Source organism: Nematolebias whitei, chromosome 3 (genome assembly GCF_014905685.2).
Source record: "Nematolebias whitei isolate Nwh7 chromosome 3, NemWhi1, whole genome shotgun sequence".
NCBI lineage: Eukaryota > Metazoa > Chordata > Actinopteri > Cyprinodontiformes > Rivulidae > Nematolebias > Nematolebias whitei.
Genome location: NC_056500.1, coordinates 39,261,859 through 39,279,811, shown reverse-complemented (window position 1 = coordinate 39,279,811; position 17,953 = coordinate 39,261,859). Strand labels below are relative to the sequence as shown.

The following is a 17,953-nucleotide window of genomic DNA, read 5'->3' as shown; positions in this document are numbered from 1 at the left end:
GTAGAGCTATGAGGTTCTGTAGGTCAGTGAGGTTCTGTAGAGCTATGCCAGCAGTTTAGCTGCACATCCTGACAATCCCCGATTGTTTGTTCTTGCTTGTGCATCTTAATCCAAAACATGCCAATGAAAGTGAAAGTTAAAAGAGACTCAATGAAACATGAATAAAACATTCTCATAAAAGTAGATTCAACATTAAAACCACAGAGCTTCCTATAAAAATACATTCTGGTGGCCCTTTTTACAAAGTGGGTTCACATGGGGGTCAAAGGTCAGTTTGTCATCAAGAACAGTTCCAAGATATTTATACTGATGCACCACCTCGACGCTGAAGAGTCTTTCTAAAATCAATGACCATCTCCTTTGTCTTAGAAACATTTAGTGACATTAGCCAATATCTTATTAGATCTTTTGCCAAAACGCTAAACGCACGACAAATGGTACACCAAAAGACTTTTGGCGTACCATTTGTCGTTCATTTAGCGTATATCTTAGTTGATATCTTAGAGCCTTATTTACTGTTTCGTTTTACACTTTATTGTTGCTATTGTTGAATGTAACTGGGACCCTGTGTATACAATTTTGTTCCACTTCATGTGCCACATGTGGTGTGAATGATAGTAAAGAACCTTGAATCCTTGAATTTAACTTTAAAAAGGAAGACCCACACCATCCAATGAAGTTCCCGACCACAGGCCTGGGGTCTGGGTCATCACTGCTGAGAAGGGACAGGATGACAGCATCATCAGCAAACTTTAAAATGTGACACACAAATTTTCACACTCTCGCCTCAGAGAAAACCTCAGGAAGAACATGCAAACTCCACACAGATGGACCCCGGGTAGGAGGCAAACCTGAAACCTTACTGCTCCACCGTGCCAGCCACAAAAGAAGTGTTAAACCAAATCATGTCTTTCAGAAGAAAAACAAATCCAGCAAAGACCTGACGCAGGACCTGAGAGCTGCATCATCTGTCCGTCGATCATCTGTATGCATTATGCTTTCAGCTAATTACATCGTTGGAGCTAAAATAATATTTTACATTGGTAAAAATGCATTATTTATTGATATACCTAAAAAAATATGGAAACAAGTTGCATCTGTGGCAGGCTGCTGATGATAAAGTGCCTGAAGGTCCATTTTAAGATACTTTGCTCAGGTTTATGTGTCATCCCAACCCTGATCCACAGACCAGAACTAAACAAACACAACAAACCTCTGGAAACGGTGCCCAAGCCATCGATGTTTAATTTATTAAAAGCACTTCATTACTTTCTATTACTGGTGATGAGTCTAATAAATATCGTCCATCCTTATATGACATTTTTCTTTCGAAATCTGTGCGAGAGCTGCAAGGTTAGATAAACGACTGTTCAACGTTAGGTTTTATTCACATCCACCTACTTTTAAACCGCGTTTCAAGTTGAATTTGTTCCTTTTGCACAAATAAATGGGTTCAATATGAATATTTTCTAAAACAAATTAACATTGGGGCCGATGTGGAGCAGTGAAGATTACAAAAACAACCCAGCAGGTATGAGGTAGTTGTAAACTGAAACTCCGGTGATTTCGCTCTAAATTTGACAGAAATATGTTTAAATGTGTTCAACATAATGGTACTTCCTCCAGTTATTTATCATTCAACAATGGTGTACCACAAGGCTCTGTCTTAGGACCCACCCTCTTTACAATCTACATACACAATGTAGGTAAAAACATCCCTAATGCATCCATACATTTCTATGCTGATGACACAGTTGTTTATTGTCGAGCTAAAACTGTTGCTAAGGCTCTCCAGCTTTTGAAATCTGCATTCAACTACATCCAGACTGATTTGTTCCACCTCAAACTTGTCCTAAATGCCGACAAAACCAAAGGGATGCTTTTTTCAAATAGGAAGTTGGTCCCAGCAGTTCTTCCTCCGATTTTATCCTCAAATGGTGTCCCCATTGAGTTTGTTGATTCCTATAAATATTTGGGTATCTTGGTCAACTCACATCTCTCTTTCAAGCTCCATGTGGAAAACTTGGTAAAGAAACTGAAAGTTAAACTGGGTTTCTTTTTCAGAAACAGGTCCTGTCTAACTCTGAATGCTAGAAAACGCCTTGTATCTGTGACTTTCCTTCCCTCCATTGATTACGGTAACATTATTTACATGAACGCTCCTACAAGAACCCTGCAGATGTTGGATGCTGTCTATCATGGTGCACTAAGATTCATAACTGGCTGTGATTATCGTACCCACCACTGCACCCTGTATTCACTGGTTAACTGGACATCATTAACTTCACGCAGACTCTCCCACTGGTACATTTTCATCTTTAAATCACTTCTTGGTCTGCTGCCTTCATACATCTCCTCCTACATGTCTCTGTGTGAGTGCAGCTACAGCGTGCGCTCTCAGAACATTATTACCTGCAGTGTTCCCTCAATGAGGACTGAACTAGGCAAAAGGGCCTTCTCCTACTCCGCTCCTGTTTCCTGGAATACCTTACAAAAACAATTGAAGCTCTCGACCATGACCTCTCTAAGTGGCTTTAAGAACCTGTTGGACTCCTGGCAGGGACCAACGCAGACATAATAATAATAATAATAATGTCATCACAATGTCAGCACTGTATGTTTCCATACAATGGCGAAATTAGTCTCTGCATTTAACCCATCCACCACCAGGTGGTGCAGTGGGCAGCTATTGAAAGCGCCCGGGGGGGCATTTTGGGGAAGAGGTGTGCTGCCCAGAGACGCCACGTGACGTGCAGTGACTGGGGATTGAACCTGGGACTTTCGGGTCCCAAGCCGGCTGCCCTGCCTCTACACCATGTTCCTGTTTTTAGTTTTCTACATTCGCCTTAGAATCTAGCTGTTTTTTTGTTACCTTTTTCTTTTAGCCATCCTATTTGTAAAAAACAAACAAACAAAAAACTGCAGTATGACTTTTTATAATTGTTTATTGTTGTTGCTGTTGTCCATTGTTGTCATCATTCTTTGTTGAAATCAGGTCTCTCTTGTAAATGAGTCCTCGAGGCTCAATGGGATTACCTGTCTAAATAAAGGTTGATTGAATAAACCCTAAACCCACCAACAGACTTACAGATTTACAAATCTGGCAGAGTAAACATGAAATGGGCAAATTTAGTACATTTTATAGAGGTTATAAAAACTGGCTATCATTTTGGTCTTGTAAAGATAAAGGCATCAACAGCTGGGAGGTTTTACAGCCGTGATGGCAAAAATAAGTTGTTGTTTTTTTTTTCTACACATCAGAAAGTGTTATAAAACCATTTCAGACCAGAGAAAACTCTGAAAGCTCCCAAAAGATTCTGCTTTGAGAAGGTATCAAATGTTCTTCATCTTCAGTGTGGAGCAACTTAACTGGTCTACACCAGGCAATGTCTGGACTGAGGGCCAAATTGGGTCCTTCGGACAATCTTCATCCAGCCCCAATGCCCCTAATTGAAAAGGAAAACAGGTTTTAAATAAGTTGACGAAAACTTGAATTTTATGAATGAAACTTAAGGAAGTCTAAATTAAACATCTTGTGCAAATACATCAAAAATATTTGGACTACCAGTAAGATAGGCTAACACATTTTGAAGTCGTGTTTCCAGAACTGAACTGAACATGTACCCATTTTGATTTTGGATATTATAAGCAAACAAATTTGCTGTCATAAAAGCATGTGTGTATTCTTAAAGCGTATTGGGGAGACGTAATTTTAACAAGCGTGCTAACTATGCTACAAAATGACCAAGCCTGGATACTGTTATCTGTCTTAAAGAAAATGTATCTTCTAATTCTTGTGGCGTCCTTTTGATTGCTTCAAATATCTTGATTTGGCCATTTGAAAAAAAAGTTGCCTATACCCCTGGTCTACCCCTGGTCTACCCCTGGTCCTGATCTTGGGGCCGTCCAGCACAAATGTCAGTTCTGACTTGGAGCCAGTTCACATCAGCCTGCATCACGACTCAACTCCCTGATGGTTTGACAGCTGAGCAAACTAAATCCCTGCAGCCAAAGTTACAAACTCTTTCCTGAAGAGGTTCGGCCTTTTCAACACTTTAATAGCACCTTGGTGTTCAACAATCAACAAAGCGTTTTGCTCCTTCAGGATGTCAGTGCCTGGCTGGTCTGCATCCTTAAGGAGTCTGACAAGAACTGCTGTCAAACAGTCGCTCACAGGGCTCTTCTTGCTTTCACTTTCAAAAAGACTCAAGAGGCCAACCAAGAACCCCCCCCCCACACACACACACACACACACCCCTCTCAGAGCCTGTCGTTGTTTCAAAACTCTATTGAGTCACTGTTGTCGAGGCAAAGGTCATTCACTGTGATTTTACAGATGAGTCAATGTGACAAACTGGACTTATGTTTGACTGACATGATCCAAGAGACAGTCTAAACCAGGAAATACACGACAAGTACCTTTACTTGTTAGATTATAGTGCGTGTGCACACGTCTGTTTGTGTGTGTGTATAAGAGACATTGGCAACATGTCGCCTCTCACACACACCGCATGCATGGACAGAATGTCCATCAGGACTGGGCAAGCTGTGTGCTGCAGACAGAGAGGCGTCTGGGTAAAATATGAGCCTGTGGGTCTCCTGCCCACACACACACACACACACACACACAAACACAAACACACACACACACACACACACACACACTTCTGGAAGTGGGTAAGTGAGACGTCAGGGTCACCGGGAGATGCTCCTGATGACACTGGCTGCATGGCATAGAGGTTAAAGTGAAGCGTGTGTGGAGGAACGGGCCATATTTCATGCAGAGTGTTGCTCATGTTCTATATGTGGAAGCGGGAGAGAGTGTCGCGCGTGTCGGCCGGGCTCACCGTGTGAAACTGGATTGTGGTAACAGTGGATGCACACAGTTTGTCAAAGCAGCTGCTTTGTATCGTCAGTGCTGTGAAAAATGGTTTGCCCTCACAGATTTCTTCTGTTTTCGCTCTTTTGTCTGCAAACAAATGATCATATCAAAGCTAACTCGAATAAATTCAGAATATGCTTTTTCACACCCAGGCCTGATTACTGACAGACCTGTAGAATAAAGAAAGCACTTAAGTAGGGGAATGGATAAAACATGGAACAGTGGTGATTCTTTCCAGGAGTGTTTTCAGACAAACATTAGTCCAAGAGCCCAGTGACTCATCCAGGAGACGTAGTATGGAACATAAGGAGGTCCCAGAACAACATCTGAAGCTCTGCAGGTCTTTGTTGACTCAGGTAAGATCAGAGTTCAAGATTCAAGAATAAGAAAGGCAAAAATGTTATCCTTGGGACATTTCCATGTCCAAAACCCCCGCTGACCGAAGGGAAGACAACGGCTCGTCTCACATTTTCCAGAAAACATCCTGAGGATCCCAAAGACATTTGGGAAAATGTTCTGTGGAGTGAAGACACAAAAAGGAAACTTTTAAAAACATCTGGTGCAAAACTAATGCTGCATTTCAGAAAAACATAATATCAACAGTGAAACATGGGGGTGGTAGTGTGATGGTCTGGGGCTGCATTAGGACCTGGATGGAACCATGAATTATGCTCTCTACCAGAAAAATCCTGAAAGAGAACGTCCAACCATCAGTCTGTCCTGAAGCTCAAGAACGTTTAGGTTCTCGATGATCCAGAACACAGCAGCCATGTTAAAGACTCATCGCCAAGCATTGCAAACCCTCGACTGTTGTTGTTGCTGCCACGGGTTGGCACAACCAGTAATTGGGTTCAGGGACAATTAATTCCTGATCTGAACCATGGAAGTGTGACAACAAAATAAGAAAAACTCTGCAGAGGGACGGCATAAGCTGGCAAGACAGAGGAGCCCAGATCAGTAGAGATCTACGTACGTGGACGTTTGGGTATTTTCCAACAGGTGTTGTTGCTATTGTAACGTTAGCTAACATAAAATTGATTTAATCTAACTTAAAAACCCAGTGAGTGTTGATTTTTTTATCGTATTTCCCTCCTGATCTGTTCGTTAAGGAGGGGGACCCAGTTGTCACAGCTTATGCCTCAGCCCTAAACTCTACCCTGTACACTTATGACTGCGTCTCCACTCAGCACAACACCATCGTTATGAAATATGCTAATGACACCTCTGTATTGAGGCTCATCCAGGAGGGGAACGAGTCAGGCTACAGGACTCTGGTAGACAACATTATAACATATAGAGAACGACCTCATCCTCAATACAGACAAGACCAAATGAATCATATTGGACTTCAGGAAGAACCTTCCCCCATTACAGCCTCTTATCATTAAAAAGGCTGAGGTAGGGAGAGCTGACAGCCATTCTTGGCACTGAAGGTTACATCGGACCTGATAAGATCTATCATCACCACAGCCACAGTGAAAAAAGCCCAACACAGTCTTTACTTCTTTAGGCTGCTCACTCAGGAAAGCAGGTCTGAACCAGTGCCCTCTCACCCAGTCCTATAGAGGACTGATAGGGAGTATCCTAACCACAGGCATCACTGTCTGGTATGGGAACACCACACAAGCAAAAAGGAAGGCACTGCAAAGAGTCATAAAGACAGCAGAGTGGATCACAGGAACAAAACTTCCTTCCATGGACTTGATGTATGTACCTGTACAGCGCTGTCAAAAAAGAGCAGCTGGAATCATCAAGGACTCGCTTCATCCAGCTCACTCTCTTATCAGACACAAAAAATGTTCATATAACCTGAGACACAGTAGAGCAGATAGCATCCTCACCCATAGGACAAGGTTTTGTAATAATTGTTTCCCTGCCACAGTCAAATGATGGAAAAACAATACTGATCAGGTGCAATAATAACCCTACACTACCTAACTTCACTGGTCATGTGACTTGGTTTACTTTCTGTTCAGTGTAGATAGAAACCACTTTGTTCTTCTTTTTATTTTATTTATTTAGTGTTGTTTCAGTGTTTATTTTACTATGACAGAGAAGCTCCGCACAATAATTCCAATGTGCCTGGATTGTTGCTCTGTGCACAAATGGCAAATAAAGAATTTGCACTTTGTACTTTTCCTTAATTTTTTTGTTGTTGATATTTTCCAGGTGATTTATTCTCTGAATATGAGGAACGAGGAACAAGAGGCAGCCTTGCAGGCCTTAAGCCACGCCCACCACGACGAGCTGCACCGTATCCTGATGGAGACGTGCCACGAGGGGGAGGGGTCAGCGCTGAGGACACGCCTCCTCGAGCTGCAGGAGTCTCTGGATGAGCAGCAGCGAGTTGGTGCCCAGGTGGGACAATGCTGTTACAGTTGTTACGAGATATAAATAAGACTTTTTTTTCTAACATTTATTAAGCGATATAGCAGATCACAAGTTTGACAGAGTACAAAGTGTCTGCAGAAGTTGTGGCAGGAGTCAAAAACAAAGCAGAAAGTCTATATAACCTTTAGGAGGCACGTGATTTGTGCAGTCAGGCCTGTGCGCCAATCAGCTTTGAGGAGGTGCTCGTGATCCGAGCGTGCAGAACCAGTCACTAAAGATGAGCTTCACAACCCATGGCTGCTCTGTCCCCCCAGTTCAGAACTTATGATTCTGTAACCAAAATAACATTTCTTCATTTGCAAGTAATCATAACATACTATAATTTCTCTTCCACATAATCATTAGGTGGACATCTACAACTGGGTAACCGTTGGAATCAACCGAATCAAGATGGCCACTATAGCCAACTCTACCACTACAGCCAATTCATTTTACAGATGTTTGGTGTGACTGTAAAGCTGAGAGTCATCTCCAATCAATGCCCAAGTCCAAAATAAATGGTATAAAATAAAAATATATATGGTATGGTAAAATAACTGTTGGAGTTGACACTGTCTGTTAGCAAAATATCTCATGAAACACTTGGTAGAACTTAATGGAACGTAAAAAAATAATAATTGGGCGGTCTTGTTTTTGGAGTCACTCCAGTTAAGGATGGCCACTAGTTTATCTTAGCAAACACAAACACCTGTGACTCGGTCAGTTTTACAGATACTGGGATAATATTTGGTGTGGTAGTTGCTGAGAGTCATCACTACTCGTTCTTTTAGCATGACGTTTGCATAACATCGTTTTAAGGTCTGACTACAACTCATCAGCATGATAGGATCTTAGTCTAGCACCGTGGCAGCAGGCCACGTCTGGGTCGTCCCACTCGGTTTAGGTTTTCACTCGTATGTGCACGTGGGTTGGTGCAGTGTTACGCTCTCGGCTGTTCAGGCAGTGACGTGATTGGGACCGGTGTCGTTTAGAAGTAAACTCCCAGCTGGAGCCACAAATCAAAACTGTCACAGGCGAGACTTCCTGTTTCAGGCTCAGTTTTACTTCGTGTTCCACGACCAAACATCAACAGAGACCCCGAACACCGTGCTGCTTATCTGGGGACGTTTTTGGAAAATAAACTTTCCCAAAATGTGCCATCTTAGTTACTTAATTTATATTTTGTCTTTATTTGATTCAAATTCAAAGCAGATAGAATTCAGTCTTGTGAAAAAGAAAGTACTCCCTTTCTCAGTTCTAGGGTTGTGTCGTGGTTATTGGTCATGAGACAAGACACAGGGAGCTTGAGAAATAAAATCAATAACGACTGATTAATAAGAATGAACGTGCTGTTGTGGCAGCTGAGAAACAACAGTCATCAAAACCCACAGTGGAAGCTCAGGAGGGCTAACTCATGAGTGGTTACAGAGAACACACCGCTCCAGTGACAAACAAAGATGAAAACAGAATATAAAGGTTTCCTAAACACTTTTGCGTTGTAAGGTCTGGTCTGGGTCGGCTGCAGTCGGCCTGGTCTGCCCTGGTTTTGTTTGCTTTCAGCAGAGTGCCACCTCGATGTGGTCGAGATGATCTAATCTCAGCTCAGCAGTAACTGTGCCTCGTCGTTTGTCCGGGTCCCCGGTGCCATCTTCTGCGGTGCCATTTTTTCTAAAGACAAATAGGATCTCTCTCTATCACACAACGGGCCAGAAGCAGTAGCTGCAGGAAATGGCAGTAAGGAGCAGTCGCTGGAAGTATGATTCGCCAGTGACCTGAACCCCCCCCCCCCCACACACACACACACAGCTAGTGAACCAATCAATGGCCAGCAGTCTGCTGACATCAAATCTGCAGCACCAGCCCAGCCCAAATGGAACCCCAGGTCTCTGGGTTCCAAAAGAGGAGCTGAAACTGGGGCAGACTGCCCAATGCCAACACTCATAACCCGGCGCGGAACCTGGGTCGGGCCAGTCCAGGCCGGGCCTTACAATGCATAAAGGCCATAAGAGATCCAGAGGTCCATTGAAGGTCTGACGTCAACAGGCTGCAGGACTTTGATCAGTTCATGCCTGCGGTGTATGCACAACTAGAAGCAACAAGCTAACATTAGCTAGCACTAGCTTACCTTCTTACGTCGACTTGCACTCCTGTATGGGCGTGATGCTGCTGTACGTCCTCATGCACTCTCATCAGTGTATCTGCTGTGTTTCTTTGAGTGACAGGGAGGCCGAGATGGTCTAGAGGCAGGGCAGCTGACTCGGGACCCGAAGGCCCTGGGTTCAGTCCCCAGTCATTGCACATCTTGTGGTGTCCCTGAGCAGGACACCCTATCCCCAATCGCTCCCTGGGCACCCTCAATAGCTGCCCACTGCTCCACCTGGTGGTGTATGGGTCAATTGCAGAGAGCCAATTTCACCACCATATGGGAAAATACAGTGATGACAACACATAACACTATTTCTCTTCTCTGGTTGAACCATTTTTTGATGAGAGGACGACGATCGACAGCACGAGCTCCTTGATTTACACCGGTTTTGCCGTGATGATCTGGCCAACATGCAAAAACAACCAAGGCTGCGCAGAACCAGGGAAGACCTGCGCCAGGCCGATCAGGGCCAGACCTTACAATGTAAAAACACAGGACTAATGGCCTGATGACCTGGGAGAGAGACAGCTAGGTCATGTGAGAGCGGGCGAGGCAGGAGCAGTCAGAAAACGCTGAGGAGAGCTGATCAACACAGGAAACTACAGGGAAACTAGACAAATGTCCTTTCCTGTGAACATGCAAACTGAACGCTTGTTGCTGAAAGATTTTTACTGAAAGCTGCTGAATGAGTGAACTTGTAACGTGAGCTGATTTTGAACAGCTGACATTTGCTGAAAGCAGGAAAATAAAAGCTGAAAAGTGCATAAATGAGCAGAATATGCTGAATTGTGCATAGAGAGGCTGAATAAAAAAATAATAAAAATCTAAAATTAGCACAGAAAAACTCAGAAATGAGCAAAAAAAGTAGCTGAAAAAGCTGAAATTGAAATTGAAAGATGCATACAATTAAAATTTTTAGAAGAAGCACAAAAGGCAAAAAAAAAAAAAGAGATAAAATTTGAAGAAAAAATACCTAGAAAGCAGCTGCAAGCAGGAAAAAAATGAAGTTAACAGAAAGAAGCAGAACAATAGCACAACAAAGCTGAAATGACAGTATCATACTTTTATTATTTCATTTTATGCTTATGTTTATTAAATGTTTTAATGTTAAATGGTTATTGTTGCACCGGGGTCTGAGAGTAATGTAATTTCAATCCTGTGTTTGGGCTGTACATATTGCAGTTTTTGACAATAAAGTGACTTTGACTTTTGAAATGAGCAGTAAAAGGTTGTTAACAGCTCAAAGGGTTTGAAGGACGTGAAGAAGTAGGTCATTTTTTAAAAGAAAAAGATGGCCGACAAAGCTTAATATCTCAAAAAGTAAAAATTACACAAATACCAAAAGTCTCAGTAGGAATGTCCCGAAGGAGCCGAACGTTTTGACATGAATTGTCGAAATAGACAAAAAAAAATTAACAGAACGTTGTTGAAACTCGTACAGGATGATGGATCTCAATAGTGAGAATGATTTCTAAACATTCACACAGAAATATAAAGAAAACCTGAATAAATAAAAGAAGAGCACAGATCCTCACAGGTTGGTCGTACAGGACATTTTAAAGATGATCCCGTTTAAAGAATATTCCAGTCCAACCTCACATGGACAGAAACACACGCGTTGTTATTTATTCCCAGGGATGTTTTTGCATCAACTTGGACTTTTCTATTCTGCAGATAGTGGTCTTTGAATCGGGGGAAAGCTGCAGACTCTGCACTGATCTGGACATAGAGACCAGTTTTAAGAATCTGCTGCCTGCGTCTCGGTGCTCGGTCTCCTTCAGACATCCGGGGCAGGATCGTCCACGTCTCTAAATCTGAACATTCGACTTGTCGTCTAATTGTTAAGTCTGCGCTGTGAGCTGTGTTGTCTGAAAAGGAAGAAATGTGACAACCTGACATAAATATTCAACTTGACGCGGCTGCTGAAGGCGCCCACGCTGTGAGCCGTGAAAACATTTGATCAACAAACAGATTCATTTACACTCGGAGAAAATGATTCAATGATTCATTTCCATTCATTTTAATGATAAAGTTTTAAAATGGCTGTAATAAACTTAAACATCTGGTGAGCTGTTTTATTAAAACGTTATATTTTGACAGCATCTAAAACCTTGTGTTTTATTTTCAGTGTAATTTCGCAGCGTCTTCACTCATCAGGGACTAAAGCAGCCAGAATTTAAAAAATAAAAGTGTTTCTGTCTTCAGCCTGCCTGGCCTCACAGCGTGGGCTGGTAATGATGCTTTGCCACAAACTCTGTAATGTTCGGATGTCAAAACTCTGCAACTAATTGCTCTTTCTGGCAACAGTCGGGTCATTTTCAAAGCGCTCGCATGCTGCTCACTGCACACAGTCCTCAGATCTTAAACGTCTTTGAAATAAAATGTAGCTTTTTTTTTAATTATTCCTGCAAAAATGCATTAACGGTGAGATATAAAAGTGTCTTAAATGTTTAAAGGTGCATCTAAAAACATTACAACATCGTGGACAAGTTCAATATTTTTTACACACAAAGTGAAATATTTGAATTGTAATCGCAGATGTATTGGAATATTCTAATTTTCTGACCCTGAGTTTGGGTTTTTCATTATTTGTAAGCCATAATCATCATAAAACAAGAAATAAAGGCTTGAAATATTTCACTCTGTGTGTAATGAATCTATGTAATAAATGACTTTCTGAAATGAAAAATGTAGAACTTTTTCACGATGTTCTGTTTGAGACGCGGCTTTAAAGTGAAATAAAACAACTCAGACTTAAAAACATGAAATGTTGTGTGCAAATTAAAACAGAGTTCAATGATTGTCAAACCTCTAAAACTACATTTTATTCACAACGAAACAGTAAATATAACAGATGTTTTAACTAAGAAACTACCGATTTCTGGATTAAATACTTTTTTTTTAGTTTGATGGCAGCAGCTCATCTCCAACACCTTAAGACTGGACCAGGTGCACATCTGTGAAGCATCTCCTCTTCTTTGAATCGGTTCACGTCTAGAAACTCTGGAGACCGTTTGTTGGAGGTCTTGTAAAGAATTTTGTCCCGTTCTTGGTTAATGGAGGATTAGTTGTACAACAGTCCTGAGTCGTTTCAGAACGCATCAAATGTTTTCACTCGATGAGAGTCTGGACTGCAGGCAGGTCACTTCAGCTCTCTTCTACTAAGAAGCCGTTTAGCATTGTGGAAGAAATGTTGTCTGGATGGCAGCTTATGATGTGAAACCTGTAAATCATTACATCTGGGTGCCTTTCCAGATGTATAAGCTGCCCATGCTGTAAGGAATAGTGCACCCCCATACCATCAGAGAAGCATGCGTTTGAACTGTGCGCTCACACCGGGCAGTGGCTTGTAAAGCAAACGTCTAATTTTGTTTCGTTCGACTACAGAACAGGTCTCCACTCTGTCTCAGTCCATTTTAAACGAGCTTCCAGAGAAGACGTTTCTGGACGGTGTCCACGTAACGGCTTCTTCTTTGTGCGATAGAGCTTTAAGCAGCATTTGTGGATGGCACAATGAACTGTGTGTACAGGCGATGATTGGGAAGTCGTGGGATCTTCAAAGCTTTTACAGTTTTCCAATGTGGAACATTTTTGTGTGAATGTTTCTAAATCGTTCTCTCCATCGACCTCCGTTTTTCTTCTCTACGTTTTTCGGCATGTATCTCGTTCTGCAGTTTTTGTTTTATTTCAACACTTCACGTCTCAAAACGTTCGGCTCATTCAGGACATTCATGCTGTGACTTTTGGCATGTGTTCAGTTTGAACCTTTGGGAATATTCAGCTGTTTCAGCCACGTTTCTCTCATTGAACATGAACGGAGCTCTCTCCACGTCCTCTTTGGGCTGTTTCAATCTTTTACTGCTCATTTCAGCTTTGGTTCTGGTTCGGTTTCTTCTCTCTGTGAAATTCAGCTTTTTTCGGCCTTTTCAGCTACCCTTTTGGTAATATTCAGCTAACTTTAGCTCCTTTTTCTGCTATTTTTGTTGCTAGTTTTAGCATTTTGTACTTCTTTCTAAAACAATGTCAACTTTTTATGCTCCTTTTAGCATTAATTTCAGCCTTTTCAGCTACTTTTTAGCCAATTTCAGCTTTTTCTGCTAATTTCCGTCTCTTTATTTGCTGATTTTATGATTTTTGTATAATCTCCCAGCCTATTTAATCTAATTATTCTCCTTTCTGCTGCATTTCTGCTCTATTCAGCTTTTTCTACGCATTTAAGAAATTTTTTTCTGCTGATTTCCGCTTTTATTTTCCCGCTCTCAGCAAATGTCAGCTGTTCAAATTCAGCTCGCACTAACAGTTCAGCGATGAAGCCTTTTCAGCTGGTTTCAGCTTCTTCAGCAGCTTTCAGCAAAACATTAATGCCGCAACAAGCATTCACACTTTTCACAGGAAATGTAATTTCTGTAGTTCTGAGATTGTTCCACTCTCTTTTGCCACATGTTTTGCAGATGTGAACCTCTGCCCATCTTTACTGACCTGCTGCTGCCAAGCAACATAGTTTTTACAAAATGCTCTTCCAGAGGTTTTTACTTGTACCATGTAACTTTACAGCCTTTAGTTGTGCCTGTTCCCACTTCAGTGAGATGTTTCTGTCATCAGATTCATAAACATAATATTGAACTTCGTAATAAAACATGTTTTTGCTCATTATTCCACTGTTTTAATTACATCCTCTGTGCCTCCAGGTTCAGGCTGACTTCGAGTTCTTCCGCATCCAGGCGGAGGAAAGGGAGCGCGAGACTGAAGCGGAGCTGAGAAAAGAGTTTGAGGAGAAGCTCCAGGTTGCAGAGGAGGCGCTCCAGGAGGCCAAAACTGAGCTCAGTGCTGCGCAGGAGGAGAACCTGAGGCTGGGCAAAGACCTGGAGCGAGTTGGGGAGCAGATCCAGGAGCTGAACGCCAGATGTGAGGATCTTCGGGAAGCAGCCGACGAGGAGGAACGGAGGAAACTGGACGAGAGGCAGCGAGAAGATGAGGAGAAGGAGAAAGAGGAGGAGGAGAGAAGGACAGAAAAGAACGGGGACCTGGAAAGAGAGAAAGCTCTCCTGGAGGAGCTGAAGGTACTGAGGGAGGAGCGCGAGCAAGCAGAGGAGGAGAAGAGGCGAGCTGTCAAAGAGGAGCGGGAGCAGTGGGAGCAGAAGCTGATCGATCTAACCGAGGAGGAGGAGGACACGAGGAAGAAGATAGAGGCTGCGTGGCGGGAGGAGCGGCGGAGATGGGAGGAGAGGGAGGAGGAGGAGAAGAAAGGGATGCACAGCGCCCTGCGAGAACGAGTGAAGAGGGCTGAAGCGGAGGTAGAGAGCCACTTAGAGAGGCTGGCTGAGAACAAGAGGAGCACGGTGAAACTTCAGGAGCGAATCCAGGTACGCACACGGGCGCGCTCTGAGCAACAGGAAGTAAACATGAGCCGAAGAGTTTCAGCTTCCTGTACTCGACGCCACCGTCTAATGGTGGAGTTGATGGAAGGAGGTCATGCTAGGCTAACCACCGGCTGCCCTCCCTGAGTGCTGCTCCCTCTGACAACTATCTGCTAATGAGCAGCTGGAGCCGGACAGACTCGGTGCAGAGCCACCATTAGCTCCTCACACACGAGGCCTGTTACAAAGCTGACATGAGCCCCCACAGCTGACCATTAAGAGCTCAGCGTTCCCTGACTCCCCACGTGTCACTTTCCAACCCACACTCTCTTTTTATCCTGTCTTCTTTCTCTCCCTCTGTGTTGAATTTGTTGCTTTTTTCTGATCACCCCTTATCTTTTCTCTGCACCCCCCCCCCCCCCCAGGATTTGGAGGAGGAGCTGGAGCTGGATCGAAAGTGCGTGCTGGAGGCGGAGGGCGTGGCTAAACGGGCAGAGGAGGAGCTAGCGGTCGCCAAGGAGAGGCTGCTGCTGCAGGAGGACGAGCTGCAGAGCAGAGCAGGTAGTCCTTGGGTCTGCACGTCACACAGGGGCACAGCCAAGTGGTGGCCCGCGGGGGGCCATGACCACTGAAACAGAAATGTTGTAGCCAACTAACAAGGTGAAAACATGCTGCCTTCTTGATAAAGTGCCATGTGGTTCTTTAGTTACTGACAACAGACCTCTGATTTCTGAAGAAAATACTGAACTCAATCAAGAAACCCAGTGTTCCCATTCATTATTATAACCATCAGAACCTGTACTTCAAGAGGCGTGGTATTATGATCCTTTTTTTTTAACAATGGAAAGTCTAATCCACTGTCAAATTATACAGGACTTGACAGTCTCTCTAGACCAGGGCTATTCAACTAAACTGCTCAGGGGGGCGGACGTCCAGTGATTAAAATCATAAACTAAAGTTTACAATGATCTCTTACCTTTTAAATGTGTTTATTTTATTGCATTGAATCAAACAGAACCCTAAACCCAAACCCACAAACAAACTAATTAAGTGGGCCGGATTGAAGTCACCCATGGGCCGGGAGTTCAATAGCCCTGCTCTAGACTAAGCTGCTACATCTAAAGCAGGGCACCGGGGTCAGCTCGTCCCAGCTCACAGGAAATATTTCATTGTTGGTCACTTTATTAGGTGCACCTGGTCTGGACCGCTAATGTCTTTAGAACTGTTCTAATTCTTTAGGACATAAAATTCAAGGAGGTGTTGAAAACAGTCCAGATGTTTTAATCCACCTGATAGCATCAGCGTTGGTGCAGATTTATCAGCTGCTCATCTCTGACGTGAACCTCCCGTTCCACCACGTCCCAAAGGTGATCGATTGACGTCCAGTGAATCGGGACTCTTAATTTCCAAACGTTTGGAGAGCGCTTTATTTAGACAGGTTAGTCTCATTGAGTCACAACGACTCGTTTGCAAGAGAGACCTGCTGTGTGTTCAGAGATGGTTTTCTGCAGACCTGGGTTGGAGCGAGTGTTTTCTTGAGCTACTCGTGTCTTTCTGTCGGCAGCTGCTGCTCACTGGATATTTTCTCTTTCAAACCATCGAGGTCCACATGTCTGTTGTGATTGGCTTACTAGCTATTTGTGTTAACATTAGCATTAGCATTTCACTGGTTGCACCTAATAAAGTGTTTGGTGTGTATATTTGACCCAGCAGACAAAACCAAACCAGTCAAAGCAAAATTAAAATTTGTTTATCTAATTCTTGACCTCTAAATTAAAGAAGGTCAGTGAATTTGTGACAAACCTTGAACACCATCACATAAAGCTTCAGTTTGAATCCCTTAAATCACCTGGCCTATAATTTATTAATCCACACCTTCAGATTGTTTTAAAGTCACCCCTGAGTTTCAATTCTCACGGTCACGGTTGCTTGGACGTGTTTGTTGGCGTGTTCACTGCGTGTTTGTTGTCTGTCAGAGGAGCTGCTGAATCACGGCGGCTGTGAAGTGTGTGTTTGTGCCGAGCTGGAGGAGCTGAAGAGTCAGGTGGCTCGTCTGCAGAGCAGGAACAGAGAGCTGGAGCTGCAGAGCAGCGGCCGAAACAGCGACCACGCCCGGCAGATCCGACAGGTAACACGAGTGAAACCCTGCGGGGCTGTTGGAGCTCCATCTGATGTGTGTGTGTGTGTGTGTGTGTTCAAAGCACGCTGAGGCCCTGTCCAGTTTGCGCTCCGAGATGGTGAGAGCACAGACGGAGGAGCTGCGCCGCGTCCAGAAGCACGCCGACGACGAGAGGGACAGGCTGCTGAAGGAGACCGAGGAGGAGAGGGACAACCTGCAGAGGGAGAAGGAGCAGCTCGAGAAGGACAGGAGCAGACTGCGCGGAGAAAGAGACGAGGAGAAGGAGGCGCTGCACAAGGAGGTGGAGGAGCTCAAGGTGCGCGTGAGGAGAGAGAAGGAGGAGGAGGTGGATCGGATGTGCAAAGAGCTGGAGGTGGAGAGGGTCCGGGTCCGCTCCCAGCTCTACAAGAACATGGAGCAGGTGGAGACGGAGCGAGCCAACGTCCAGCAGAAGCTGGAGGAGGAGAAGAGGAGGCTGGTGGAGAAGGCGGAGGAGGACAGGAAGCGGCTGAAGGAGCAGGTGCGGAAGGCCATAGAGGAGGTGATGAGGAGGCACGCGGCTGAACTCAACAGCGTCCAGGAGGCTCTGAGCTCGGAGAGGAAGACCAACCAGGAGGTCAGCACCAAACCAGAGGAGCACATCTGGAGCTGTCAGATCAGCTGCAAAATCAAAAAACTGTTTTTATTTCAATCTTTGGCAACACTTCCTGTTTCAAATGTGCTGGACAAATAAATTTGACTTGACTTTATGTTCACGTTTGGACTTCAACAGTAACGTACGACAGAGCTTTAGGGCCACGATAAGAAAGACATTATTAAAAGCCATAAAATGACGAGAATAAAGTCGTACGAGACTTTTCTTTTTTTCAGCTCTCGTGTTTTTTTTTTTCACGAGTCAGATCCAGACGCGACCTGTCAATCAATCCAGTAGGCGTGTCAGCAAATGACCAATCTGAAGCTAAATGCTCCACCTGCAGAGCTGCTGCTGCAGACCATCACAGCTACCACCTTACTGTCAGCAGGTTCAAAGTCCTGATGCTGATAATAATCTGATGCTGATAATAATCTGATGCTGGTAA

At 43.8% G+C, this 17,953-nt stretch overlaps 1 protein-coding gene across 1 annotated transcript in view; it reads left to right on the top strand.

Annotated features, from left to right (window-relative positions):
• The window catches only part of fam184b (family with sequence similarity 184 member B), a 44,553-nt gene that overhangs the window by 6,351 nt on the left and 20,249 nt on the right, over nt 1-17,953 (top strand). Inside the window, exons 2-6 of the mRNA XM_037674333.1 lie at nt 7,052-7,240; nt 14,087-14,761; nt 15,181-15,316; nt 16,732-16,883; nt 16,957-17,490. Of these exons, the coding sequence (XP_037530261.1) occupies nt 7,052-7,240; nt 14,087-14,761; nt 15,181-15,316; nt 16,732-16,883; nt 16,957-17,490 (1,686 nt within the window). The remainder of the gene's footprint in view (nt 1-7,051; nt 7,241-14,086; nt 14,762-15,180; nt 15,317-16,731; nt 16,884-16,956; nt 17,491-17,953) is intronic.